Source organism: Dromaius novaehollandiae, chromosome Z (genome assembly GCF_036370855.1).
Source record: "Dromaius novaehollandiae isolate bDroNov1 chromosome Z, bDroNov1.hap1, whole genome shotgun sequence".
NCBI classification, from domain to species: domain Eukaryota; kingdom Metazoa; phylum Chordata; class Aves; order Casuariiformes; family Dromaiidae; genus Dromaius; species Dromaius novaehollandiae.
Window position 1 is genome coordinate 32,635,174 of NC_088132.1, and position 14,574 is coordinate 32,649,747.

Sequence of the window (14,574 nt, forward strand, 5' to 3'; positions counted from 1 at the left end):
TGGATTTTTTTAATATCTTAGGGTGAGAGACAACAAAGAAAACACTCAGGTAAAGGCTTTGTGGAGTGCCCACACACTCATAAACTATTTAACTGTAGAAAATAACCACAGAATATAACTGTGTTTTGGATCCTGTAAATGATAAGAATATGAATATTAAGATTTATTACAATATAATGATTCTTAAATGACCTCAATAATTAAAAAGACATAATGTTGAACTTCGGATGGCTACACTTATAACAGAATTCTTATTTACATTAAGTAATGAAATAGAAAAATGAAATAGCAGTCAGAGAAGACTAAAACTTGAAAATGGCCGCAGATTTTAAGTGTCTCTTGTAAGAAACTTCAAAGTTGTCTACCACAGGTGAATGCAGCAAAAAACTTTATTCTGGCTTTAAAATAGTATTGCTTAATTGTGAAGTGCCTGAAAGTAAAACTGAAGAGAGGTAGATAGAGAGACGGATAGTTAGACAGATACACACACACACACACACACACGTGATAATATATATAAAAAAGTAGAAAAAGATCTTCATAAAGAGCTGTACTGATTCCATCCAAATCAATTCTACTTTATTTTAGTATTTACCGTTACTTGACCTTTTTCATGATGATTGAAGTCCCTGGGAAGAGTTATAGGAATAACCCCAATTTCAGACAAAGAAAATCATAAACTACAGTTCATATAGGTATCTTACAAGCTCTGCTGATGGAAGCTGGACCATGGTACACTTGCGCAATATTTATGCCAGTGGTGATGAACAGAATTAATCCCAATGTTGACAAGACCATTAATTTGCTGGTATATGCTGCTCTGTACAGCAGTAACCATTGTAACGTCCTCTCTCTACTCTCTATGTCTGAATCATTTATTACGATCTGCCTGGCTATCAGTCAAGCTCCTTGACAACCAACTCTGAGGGTACAAAATTGATTGAAGAACCAAGGATAGATTCCATTGTCCACTGAAAATATGAAGAAAATAGAGTAGGGGATATAATGTAGCCTCATATAGGTAAATACAACATTTGTAATATACAAGAGATCTTGCACTTCCTGCTCTATCCTTATCTCAGCTGGCATCATTTTTTTGATTTTATTTTAAAAGAATTTTCATGATCTAACACTAATTTTTCTCCTTAACTCTTCTGATCTACAACAGCATGCAAACACAAAATTGAGTTAAGCAAAAATGAGTCATCTAGAATATAAATTATTTGAGCTTTAAAAGGAAGAAAAAGGATATATGAGTAGAAAGCAGAGGCTGCTGTTCTTCAGCTTCCTTAGAGACCAATGAAATGTATTAAAAACTGCTAACAAATAGGATTGCATGAATTCTCAATCTCACTTGAAAACCTCTTCTCCCCACCTATTTATCTCCTGAGCAGGACTAGGCTGTGACAGGAAGTTTAAAAGTGAAGGAAGAGACAAATATTATTATGCATACATAACACTGTTATCTGATATAGCTGTCTTTAATATTTTATTTAATATTATAGCAGTGTCTTTATTATTGTAGCTAACATTTAATAAATACGATTCCATTAATGGAGAGTTCAGGGTACTTTATTTTTATTCACGTGTATAGCAAATAGACTTCACAGAGTGAAGTCAGTGTAACCTACAAGTTAGTCTTACTTTAAATACTAGTCGATTTAACATGAGGAACCTGTTCTTTTCCAAAGATGCATTTTTCAGGAGTTTCCAGCTTACCTTGAGCTCTTTCATGCCATTTTCTAAAGTGGCTTAGTATAGGATTTTTGCATCTTTGAGGTGTCTATATGAAAACATAAAGATTATGAAAGTATTCAGTTGAATTACCTGCCCTCATCTGACACTGACATTCTGTGGGAATTAGCCACAAAAATATATGTGACAATATCACCCGTTGTAGACCTTTGAGACAAATACTGCCTGGGAATTCTGAGCTCTCCTGCCAGCAGAGCCAGTTTGCCCATACTGTCCCCACGGGATGGCGGCATGAGTACAGCTCGCAAAACACACCTTGCATGTCAGCAGATCAAGCACTAATTAAAGGTAAGGAAAAATATTTTAAAGATGGCGGCAAGCGAGAGATCCTTCAACTTTTCATTCTAGGTTCTTAAAGTATGAACGTTTTGAGGAGGTGTGGCAGGAAGAACGTTTAACATTTTTATCACTTGCCTTTAGAAATGAAGGACTTAGGAATTCTTAAGAAATCAGAATTTGAGAAATTGATTTTGCAATAAAATTGAAGTTAGTAAAGATTACATCAGATGGAAAATTTCCTGCTTCTTTAATTTAGGTGATCACCCCAAATCTCTAATCTTGGCCTATCTAACAATAAGCAAATGCTTTTGATTTTTCTGCAACAAAATTTTCCCCAAAATATATGAGGAAAATCAGATGCACCAACACTTACGGTCTATTCTTCCCTCCCTCAGAAGATTAAAGGAGGGCTGATCTTAAATTATTTACTCTGGCAAAACAGCCTTGGTAGCCAAACTCTGTCATAACTCTCTAAAAGATATTCAACATTAATTCACATTTTGGGTAGCAATATAACCATTTTTTAAGATTTCCAAAATACATCTTTTAAAAATATGTAACACCAAAGCATCAACATGGAGCGATCAAAATCTCTGTTTTTATTATATTAGAATATAACTAAAGTTATGGCATAAATGAGTTGTAATAAAATTTAATTTCATTTTTAAAGTTTTTTTAAAATTTGATCTTGTTCACAGCACGTTCCACATTCTTAGAAATATTGGAATACTCTAGCTGTATGCGTAAAATTGTTCTTACCTTCCTATTCCCTCCATAGCTATATTTCAACTAGAAAAATAGTCCCAAACAATTCCAACAATAAAATACCTTATTACCATTTCTCTGCTTCTTCTGTGCTTTTCACCATCATTTAAATTTCCTATTCCACTGATGTTCTCACACATGTAATAGTCAGTGCTGGTTGAAACCTTTGTTATGCTTTGTTATGCGTGAATGAATTTTAACTGCAAAGCTGGAATTCACTTTCTGGAAATATCTGTATGAATATTTCTAACTTTTAAATATTTGTAAATATTTTATACTATTTGCTCAGCCTACTTAGGATTGATTTACTACTTCCTTTTTTTTCTCTCATACACCTTTTGAAATATCAGACGCATAATACAATGAAACAAAACAAATTTAACCACAGACATTAATGAAATGCTGTTAGTCAAATCCTGTCTTCACTGAAGTTGGTGTGAACTTTATTTTTTTAAACTTCTGATGTGCACCTACAATTTTATACACAGCTTTCATGTTAGATTTGTTTAAAACATTTTCGATAGAAAAATTGAAGATATACTATGATATTAAAACCAATAATTAGTATTTTGATAAATTGATGGCAATGCTCTCACTGAAAGACCTGACCATGCCAATAGTTAGAGAGAAAAAAAAAAAATCATGATTTCTGTCTCAAAAGCTAAATGGTCCAAGACTTTCTCTGTCAATACATCAGTATGCACCATCTGGCCTTTCTTTTATATATTAGTCACTGTAGCAATCATTTTATTCAGTTTAAAAATAAAATATTCAGATTGCCACTCTTGCCTGTTTCCATATACAGCTATTCATGTCAAGTCAGTCATAAAACCCTAAGCCCTGATGTTAGCTGGATCAACTTAGATCTGCTGTTAATTTATAAAAAAGCACAATGATTACCATCAGATTGGATCATTTTAATTCTAGATTCATCTTCTTATTACTTGTCCTAAACCAAAATATCAGTCTTAATGATTTTTTTTGCATACTAATGAGGGAGTAAGATCTTTTAAAATTATCGTTTGGTGACTAACAAACCTAGCTACTAGTAGGTTTTGAATTTGTCTGCTTTTTTGCTTTAATTTTTGGTGTTAGATTATACAGGTTAAACTATTAATTACAAAAAAACTTATCTGGTGAAAACAGACTTTTCTTCTTATTCCCTGAGAAATATTCTTTTTTCACTAGTTTTAACTACTGATGAGTAGATTTCATTTTTCCATTTTAACCTATTTAGTGCAAGCTCTCAAAAATTATCTAAACTATAATATTTGATTCCAAAAAGGCTGAGATGGAGTGGTTTACAGTACCATATTGAATGAACTATCCTTTAAATGCTCTTTGCATTGAAAAAGTGCTACAAGGTGACTTAGATTTTCAGTGAAAATGATAGGTAGGATGAACATTAATGAAAAGAGAAAGAAACTCCATATACACACTGGAGAAAAAACACATCTAGTAACTGTTAACACATTGAAATTTCCGGACCACTTCTGAATGTCTGGCAATGCAAGTTGACAGTGTAATTAAAATACATGGGTTTCTTCCTACTTTAGGGAAATAGAAAGCCATAAGCCAGATTTTCTGGCTACTTAACAGCTTCTATATTCAATTTTCTTCTGTCACATTCTAATCAAGTAATTGTGTGTGAATATGGGCATGGAAAGCACAGCCAAATCTCTGTCCAGCTCATTTAGCTGCCCAAATGTGAAGGCTCTTCCACGGGTATGGCTATGCTTGCAGAACTTCGGGATTTTGTACCTGCATAATTGCAAAAGTTCACTAATTCAAATAAAGGCCCACATCCTTTGGTGCAACAGTTCACAGACCCATAAGTCTTTGTCCAGTGGGACTGGAATGGTGGATGGGAGGACATCACGTATGTACCACCAGCATGAACAACTGATCCCACTGCAGTCAAAAGCAGAAATACCCTGACCTTAGCAACAACACAACCTTCTCCAGGTTTGGCAGAGGGTTCTTCTACAGATCATGGTTGGAAGATATTAGTTCAAGAAACCTTCTGTATCTGCAGAAGGAGCAAATTTCCTTGAAGCTGTATATAAACCATCTGCAATGCCAAACCTCAGCTCAATGCACCTCACAGAAATTATTGGCAAACTGAGTGGACAGAAGCACATCCCTCATAGCCCAAGTTCGATGTCGGTACTCATGGCTCCTATCACTGGAGCTAGTGCACTGCGTGCTCTGAGTGCTGGCCATTCTGCTGGCTATTCACAGTGAAGGGACTGGCATAGAAAAATATATCTCAGTCAAGCGTAGGCTGAGACAGGCATGAAACTGAGCAACATTATCAAGAGAGAGGTGCTTCTCCTCTTTTCATAGATACACACATTTTGAACAGTGTGGAAATAAAAGAGGTGGGGGGCAGGAGTCCCAGGGTATCCAATCCAGAATAAGGCAGGTATAAAATTTAAAGTTAACAGCTGTATGCTTAGTCATCTCGGGTCCGCCAAATCTCACACTGAACGTTTACTGGTTATAATTGTCCAAGGAAGCATTATAATAGCTTCAGTGCTCAGGTTTGTATAGCTTTCAATAAACAATTTCTTGCAAGGGTGGCATTTAAAAATATTTTAAAATAAACAATTTCTGCAGTCAAAAGTTAAATGATGACAGTGATAGTGCTTATAGGGTTTGTTTAAGTGCTTCTTTTACTACTTGAGCACACTAATTTTAATTGAGATTCATAGAGTATTAAACCCCAAAGAGTTCAGACTCTTGTATACTACTCTATGGAGAACTCCAGGTTTCTTAAACCTATATTCCATAAAAGTATCAAGGTTGTTTTTGAAGGTAAGCGTATCTATCACGTTTGTTCTAATAGTTAATAGCTTTCAGCATTAAAACATGGTTTCTTGTTCACAGTGTGAATTTGCATGTTGTTAATGTACAGCCACTGGCTTTTTCTTTAAAAGACTACAAAAACCTGTATTTTTAGAAGTACATTATAGTCAAGTCACCTATCTTCTTAATGTTGAGCTCCTTAAGTCTCTCCCTGGAAAGCATTTTCTCCTGACCAAAAAAAGAAAGATTTCTATTTCTCTTTCTGATTTTTCAACAACCCTTTAAAGATCCAGAATTTTACAACACAGTTCAGTGGCAGCTTAATAGCTATGTAGAGAGTAATAACTCCTTTCTTCTGTTTCTATATACAGAAGTTTCTTTAGCTCTTCTTGCTAGAGCACAAGTTTAAGAAAGAAAGCTAAATTACTAGTTCAGCTCAACTCCCAGAACCAGTTCAGAGTCAGTTCTTTGTAGGATAGAGTTTGTATATGATAAGTATGACCTCTAAATAATTTATTTTAGACTCTTTTAAAATGCTTATTTCAATAGGTCAATCATTTGCCTTATTAGATCACTCTGCATAATTGCCATGCCAGTATTATTTACTGTTTCAATCTTCATGTCATCTACACGTTTTATTGTAATAGATTTGTACTCACTTGCACATAATCAACAGAAATATTGAATAGTTGGGCCTACAGTTTTCTCAGAACTTCTGTGGCAACATCTTTATATATTGATGATAAATACCTCTTTAGATCTTGTCAGTTACCTACATCTTAATCCATTTAATTTGGACCGTATTGATATTGTGATGTTTTTAAAAGTTAGATAGCCATACAACATAAAGTCAGAAGTCTATAAAAGTCTGCATATATTAAATCCCTGCATTTACCTTTACTAAGCAAAGTTATTACCACCTCAAATAATAAAATCAAAGCTGGTTTTTTTTTTTTTTGATCTACTTTTCCTTTAAAAATAATGTTTGACTGACATTAGTTATTTTCTGAGCAGGACTGATACCAGAGTAACTATTTTAGCAGTTACATAGCAGGCTTATTTCATTGTCTGTGCTTGAATTGAAATTGAAATATTCATATTTGCAAAGCTTCAGGAAATTGTTGCACCAATATTGATTAAAATATGCAGAATATTTAACAAGTTTTTCCTAGATGTTATCACTCTCCTTGGTTACTAATGACTGAAAGAAACCTTTGCTGTCCTCAGGTAGTTCCAGCACACCATCCTCTTCCTTTGCAAATAGAGCGCGGAAGTATTTATCAAGTAATTCTGTTCTTTCAGCATTGTAGTTAGCTAGTTTACCACTCTGTCTAGTAAAGACTAGGTTATCACATTTTATGGTCTTCATTTAAACTCTGTACTACACTTCTTTTGCTGAAATCTATAGTCCTCTCTCCCCAGCCCCTTGGCATTTAACTTCTCCTATTAATCTTCTATATTTAGTCAAAGGTATATGGCTAGAGAGCCATTCCTCCTGTCAATACAACTTCCCGTATTCCTTTCTTGACAAATTTCCTGTTAATTTCTGCCCTTTATTTGCCAGCTGGAACAGTGTAAGTTAATATGCAAATTGGTTTATTTTTTTTTTTACTGATAAATGATGACAAACTGACTCTTAAATAATCTCTCTAAAAACACTGTATCTTTTTCTGTACAAATTGTGCTCAATTTTCCCTAATTTTGGTGGTTTAAGAACCTATTATTGCACTAGGACCATTCTTTTTGTGTAAATTTAATGATAGGTCACACACACTCTCCAGCAAACACTAACTTCAGCTGAATTAATTATTTGTTTTTCTTCAAAGTAGAGACTTGCATCAAATGCAACTTCATCTACAATTAAGTCATCAATGAAAATTTTGGGGAAATTCTAATAATGCGTCATTACTTCTACACGATCACTGACAGCTCACCAATCCAAGTCATATTCTCCTAGAAGTTATTTTTTCTGGTCTATAGATATTTAACAAACATTTCTTGTGACTAGTTGTTTATAAACATGCAAGCATGTATAACATTTTACTTTGGTCCACACAAATAAAACTTTCATGTATATTCATCTACAAAAATAGTCAGATTTCTCCATGAAAATTCACAGAAAATAATTAAATACTGATTTACAAACTGTGTTGACAGACAGTACAGAAAATATATTCCCAGATCAAGTACTAAGTCTCTCAAGCAAAAAAAAAAAAAAAAAAAAAAAAAAAAAAAAAAAAAAGATTAAGACTAATTTATTTAAGACTAATTTACTGAAGAGACTTTTCACCTCGCCCCCATTTACCTAATTCTATAGAATTATGTCTAACTGAACCAGGAGGTACCAAATCAAATGGTCTGGTCATAAACTATTAAACCAACAAAATGAACACAGTAAATGAATAAGACATTCAAATCTGCATCCTGCTGGGTACTGTGACCCTGAGATATACAGAATGAGAAAGCAAAGAGCTAGCAATCTTCTAATTAGACAACCTACTGCTTTGTATCTACATGAGATGGAAAGATGCCAGAGGTAAAGCTATGATCATTTCTAATGTGTGAACACATTAGAGAGCTATGTGAAGGAAAAGATAATTCTAAAAAACCCATGCTAACGTAGTACAGACAATTTCATAGTACATGAAAAGAGCCAAATGAAAACAACATTAATTGTGCATTTTAGCAAGAGAAATATTACATTTTATTAGAACTGGGATGCTAGGTAAGATTCAAAGGCCTCTTGAAATACAATAATTTTGTTTATAATCATAACTGTATTCAACACAGAAGTTCACACTTATTAAATTTGGAATTTCTACATTGGCATAATGAAATAATTTTGGATATTCCTTCTTCAGAATACAGTTCCTATCAGTATGTAGCAGGAGTCCCAGGAAATCACAGCAGTGCAAGAATGAAAATGTTTTTGGCAGTGCAAAGTATTGTCATGATTTAATTCAAATACTTATCAAATATGTACATTGTTATAAAATGTAATAGTTAAATATATGCAGGGATCAGATGTGTTTGAATAGCTCTAAATAACTAGTACAATTCTCAAGGTCTGTATTAACGCTGTATTCTTAAGACTAGATTATGACCTAAGACACAATACTTTGGCAAGCCTCCCCAAACTGCACCTTTGAACCAGTTTCTTCCCTGTTTCCTCATGGGTAATAAGACGACAGAAGCCAGTGCCCACAGCAGATCGCTCTCCCCCCAGCTCGTACAGCGATCCCACTCAGTGCTTGCTCACAGCACCGGCAGGCCAACGGGTGGGAAGCTGAGCTTTATATTTTCCTTGAACTTAGGACATAGGACCGCTATGGAGCAGAGTCGATATACAAACACCCAAAGATGATTTGAAACATGTGCTCTTGCATACATAGATCGATTTTATTTCAACTAAAACTCCAGTTGTTTTGACATAACTTTAAAACAGAGTATTATTTTTAGGCACCTAAACTTAAGTGGGCTTTGTCTACGAATAGTACCAGGTTGCAACATTTTAATATAATGCTGCTTGAAATCCTTCCTAAAGATATTTTTTCCTCCTTAGCATTAGCACTTTGATGTTAAGATCAAGAACCTGGCTGGTATTTAAAAAAAAAAAAAAAAAAAAAAAAAAAAAAAAACAGCCAGAAAAGAAAAAAATGCTCTTTGTGTATTGTTGACGGGAATGACTTAGCTCCTTGGTACTTGCCTAATGAGGCTGATGACTGAAATTTCTCGGTGTTTCAAAGTCAGTTTTAATCTTTTTAATGTTCTATGTACTTACATTTATTTTTCTAACATGACTTTGAATATAATTACATATTACAAATATGCCGCCAACACAGTACAAAGTCTAATGTGACATGTCTTTCAAGGTTTAAATTCATTTTTTTGACAGATTTTATATCATATAAGAGATACTGTCAAAAAGCTTCAGAATAGATGTCCTTCATACAGAAAGTGTAATAGGATTTTGTCATTAAGAACAGAAAATGTTTACAGTAATGAAAGGAAATTCATCATTTCTCATGCAAATGAACTCCTCGACAAAATATAAAATACCAATTATCATTAAACTTCAGCAGAAGTGAGTAATCTCCAGACCTTCTGTGACAAATGCTGAAGTATTTAAACCTTTCATCCACTACTCAGGAAAGCTGCAAATAACAATGCTATAAAAATTTTAATAAAATTTAACAAAATAAGAAAGTGTCCCATGAAGTGTACTGACCAAAGTGACTCAAAATTCACACTTAATAAGTAAATCAATGAAAATTAGAAGTGATTCAGAGCCATCAGTAGTCAAATACAGGTGTTTAATACAAATAATGACCTACTAGACAACTTTCGTTTCCTTTACCAAAAGCTGAGCAATGTGCCAGTTTGTAATTTGTCACAATCTCAGTGAGTAAGCATAATAAAATAATAGGTTCAGTGAAAAAACAGAACTAAAACAATCAAGATTTTGCATTTCCAGCAAAAAGAGAAAATAGTTTATCAAAAACATTTCCTGAGTATCTGGTCCCGTCTTTCAATCTGGAATCTGCATTTACCCCTATTTTCTTACAGAATGATACACACTTAAACTCACACACTTGCACTTTCTCTGTTTGTCCTTTATGAGAAAAGAGACTACTTGTGTATTTTAGACTTGCTAAGAAATAGAATTAATTTAAGAGGATTTTTTTGAATAGCTACAGATATATGTCAAAAGTTGTCTACATTTTATGCTGCAAAATCACATGAAGATTTCAGTTTCAATCAGGATGCATCCATTGCATTAAAATTAGTAAAGCCTTCACAAGAGTTTGGGCATATAATTTTACTAAGAGAAAATCCTAGTGTACATGGCAAAGCGAATTCTTTGAGATGAATTTTTTTACCTTCCCCTTCTCCTTAAAACAACAAATGCAACTCTCCCCAGACCCAATAACCCAGAAGATGCTCACTATGCATCATTTCAAGATTCTGTGCAGGTTAGAAAATGCTTCAGAAAACTTGAGAAAATTTAGCATCAATCAACCAATAAAATCCACTCACCGTCTCTTCGATTAAGCCTTGCAAATCCAGGGCTGTGACTGCTAGACAGCTCTGATGAACTGCTGAACGATGACTGAGGCAAAGCAGACACCAGCTGATCATCACAATTATCTGCCAGCAAAAAATATCACGTTCAGGTTAATACAATGAACACAACTTACTGGAACTGCAACCAAAGAGAACACTAGAAAAATATCTGAATTAACCTTGTATCTGAGAAGAGCACATCTCAAAATTTTTCCCGTTGCTGTATTACATGTAAGCCCGTCAGCACTGAGGTAGCACTTCTTGCTTATCAATATTTCATCAGGCTACTATAGTTTACTATCATCTTACTACTGTAATTTACCAAGTTCTTCGACTTGCTGTCCTTGCCCAGTTATAACCTGACTTCTGAGCCTGTACTGATAAATGGTGCACAGCTCGCTCAGCACCATTGACATGGATAGGCGCTGACACCTTCCAGTCCTGCCTTAAGTTGAGTAGCGTGAAACCACAACCGCAGCACGTGCTCTTTGTTTTCCTGACACCGGAAGTGCAACCACATTAAATTTAGCTACTTCTTCCAAAAAAAAAAAAAAAAAAAAAAAAACCAAAAAAACCCACAACCCCAAAATCCTCTCATCCATTTTAAGAATTGCAAGAACGACAAAATGGAAATCTTTTTCTGCTTTGCCAATGTTATGTGTTTTTGATATAGATGAGGCATAAAATTGCAGTTATTAGCATGCAAGTCCCGACACCCAACAGAATGAAACCCAAGTCTTTCAGAAAGAGGACTTAACTGCAGTTCGCAATCAATGGGGCATAAGCAAGCAAATGCTAATCAATACTTGGGATGTTAAATGCCTCTCTAGCTCAATTACTATACAGGGCATGTGTTCATTCTCCATTCAAATTTGCAAAATATAAATTGAGAATCAATATCTCTTCTAGTTTTAGCTGAAAGAAGACTAACTTAAAAACACCAGAAGAAGCGTAAGCAAGTCTTTTCCTAGCTATACTATGCTGGCATCTGTTGTTTAGAAAAAGAGGGGAAATTATGTAAACTATTAGTCTTTATGAAATGGTCTTTTTTGGGACAAGCATGTTCTCTGGATGCAACTGATAAGTGAAAACTCACAGATGAGTCCTTCTTCTAACCCTTCTGTTCATCTACCAAATCTCTACTACAGAAATCATGAATATTAATAAAAAACCTTTTCCTGACTCAGGGATAATTAACTGTTTCTGCTGAATAAATACGGATATGTCTAATTAGCAGCAATCTATTTACATGCACTATATAAATGTCTCAAGGGCTTTTCCCTTCATCTTCAAAAAAAAAAAAAAAAAAATTCAAGTGGGTTATTCAAGCAATACACTTCCTATAAAGGAAGTCTGATGCTGGCTATGACTGCCACAGTTAGGGGTCCTCTCAAATCATAGATATACATCATCCTACAGGTCTACATCCTATGTTTACTATGAAGGAAAAATAAAGTTCCCAGTAGAACATCTAGTCACTACTAAGCCATGGGCCACATTTCTCAGTCCTGATATTCTCACATATACCACACTTCTACCAAATTCAGAGTATTTCATTCATATGAAAGAAACAAATGCATTAATTTACTTCTATAAGGTTATTTCCTGCACTAGTCTTCTATAATACCGACTGCAAAATTACGTAACTACCTTTTACTGTCTGACCACAAGCTCATTTTTTACATCACTATCCACAGACTGTATTTATCAAAGGAACTGTGAAGGAAAGGTGAAAGGAACTGTGGTGCTTGGGACAAATTATAGTCCTGCAAGAATGCATGAAAGAAGGAAAAATAACTAAGGAAAATAAGATTTCATCTCAAATGTCTTGCACTGGTAGACCTTAGAAAGGGATCTTATTAGTGAAAGGTTTCTTTACAGCACATAAAAAAATAGAACTTTTTATTCATAAAATGCTCCAGAAAGAAAAGGCTATGTAGCTGCTGTTTCTTGCTTCAATCAGAGAGCTACTCACACTGGTGATGCAAGGGAGCACTTCAAGGAGCACTGATCTTTATGCTACTGTCAAAACCTACACTGTGAGTCTGAATACCAAAATGAAAATCGAGAGACAACAGAAAGGTATTTTCCCCAATATCTATGTACATGATCTTTCACATGCTTCATATTTTCAGGTTGTTAGTTTTAGTGAAGCGACTTATTATGAAATGAATCACTGAGAATAACAATGTCATCAACACATATATGCACTAGCAGATACACAACAGTTGAACACACTGTTTTTATAACTCTCTTGGCTCAATCTAAGTCCTCATGCCTTGGAAACAGCTTTTTAATTCAGAAGGGAAGGTTTTATTAAAAAAATAGAAATCACTGGATGGACGAGTCAACTGTCTTTTTATTGTTTGTCTGCTGACTATACTTCCTACCTTTTTTCCTTCACGTTAGGGAGTATTCTGCCTAGAAGCTCTAATAGGCATATTACTGTGAGACTCATATATTGCTTTGAGATATTCCCAGACTAATTCATTAAGCACCTATATATTATTGATTGCATAGTAATCTATGTCAAGCTCAGTTTGTATTAGAAACACATATAAACAGTTGAATATATACAACATGCTAGCCAAAAACCAACAGTGCAAGGCAATTTTTTTGTTTGTTTGTTTTACCAAATATTGACTCAAGAGAAGTAAGCCAGGTATCACAGACAGATTTACTCTTTGGATACTTACACATTTATTTTATACCAGCTGCTGTGCTTTATTTCAGGAAAGTAATCTGATACCAACTTATTCTCTATTGCTTACATTCTTGTTCCAGGATATGCTGTTCAATTTATCTCAAAATTTAGTAAGAATTCCAAAATTAAATACAAAACACTTTGCAGAAGTTGGCAGGAACCAGATGGTCAGTACTGACTTGTTTCTTGAATTTAATAAAAGCAAATGAAAACTCAATCTGTACATAATGACAATTCTACATTGTTTTACTATACTGAAAGAAATACTACGTGATGAAACACTGTTTGAACTCACTGTTGTACCCATACACTACTGGTCAGGTCTCTTGGATGCTCTTTATCTGTACAGCATAATAAATCTGACCGCCAAAGGTCATCTAGCGCTTTTTAGAGATGTTTCACATAGCTTTCCAGGCTCAGTAAGCACGTAAGTTGTCTATTCTCACATGAGTTTTAAAACAAAATTTTATTTAAAAGCAATGCATCATCTCACATTAAATTTTTGTGATAGATCTTATTTTTAAACAATAAACAATAGCCAAGGATACTGAAAACATAAACATATCAGAGTTTTATGTAATTGTTTTGCAAGCAAACTCCAGTTCGGGCCTGTAGAATGATTCACAGTCACTATCCCAAGAGGAGAATAATTGTGGAATAGGCACTGCTGGGATCAGCTAGTGCCGTACTTTGATGCGAGTTGTAACAGTTGCTATTTAAAAAAAAACATGTCTGAAAATGAGTAGAATTCAATAGGACAGATGGGAATTATTCTGGGAATAAGAGGAGAAAAGCTGAAGTACAACTGGTAAAAAACAAAGCAAGAATGTGCAAATACAGGAGGGGAGTATATAAACAAACATTTTTTGTTTCATCACCAAACAAAAAGTTATTCAAGTCATCTAAACCATATTCTTCAGTACACCATAATTTCAGTGCTGGTTTAATTAAATCTATTAAGCTGACAGAATACGGGGTAGATAAGTGGTCAGTGAGGTGGACTGGAAACTGTCTGAAGTGCCAGGGTCAGAGGGTTGTGATCAGTGGCACAAAGTCCGGCTCAAGGCCAGTCACTAGTGGTGTCTCCCGAGGGTCAATACTGGGGCTAGTACTCTTTACACTCTTCGTTAGTGACCTGGGGACCAAGTGCACCCTCAGCAAGTTTGCAGATGGTACAAAACTGGGAGGAACACCTGGTA

The 14,574-nt window shown here is 34.6% G+C and overlaps 1 protein-coding gene across 1 annotated transcript in view; it reads right to left on the minus strand.

The window, feature by feature from the left end:
- The window catches only part of LOC135324713 (contactin-associated protein-like 4), a 221,405-nt gene that overhangs the window by 169,395 nt on the left and 37,436 nt on the right, over nt 1-14,574 (minus strand). Inside the window, exon 2 of the mRNA XM_064501545.1 lies at nt 10,645-10,755. Coding sequence (XP_064357615.1) covers nt 10,645-10,755 — 111 coding nt within the window. The remainder of the gene's footprint in view (nt 1-10,644; nt 10,756-14,574) is intronic.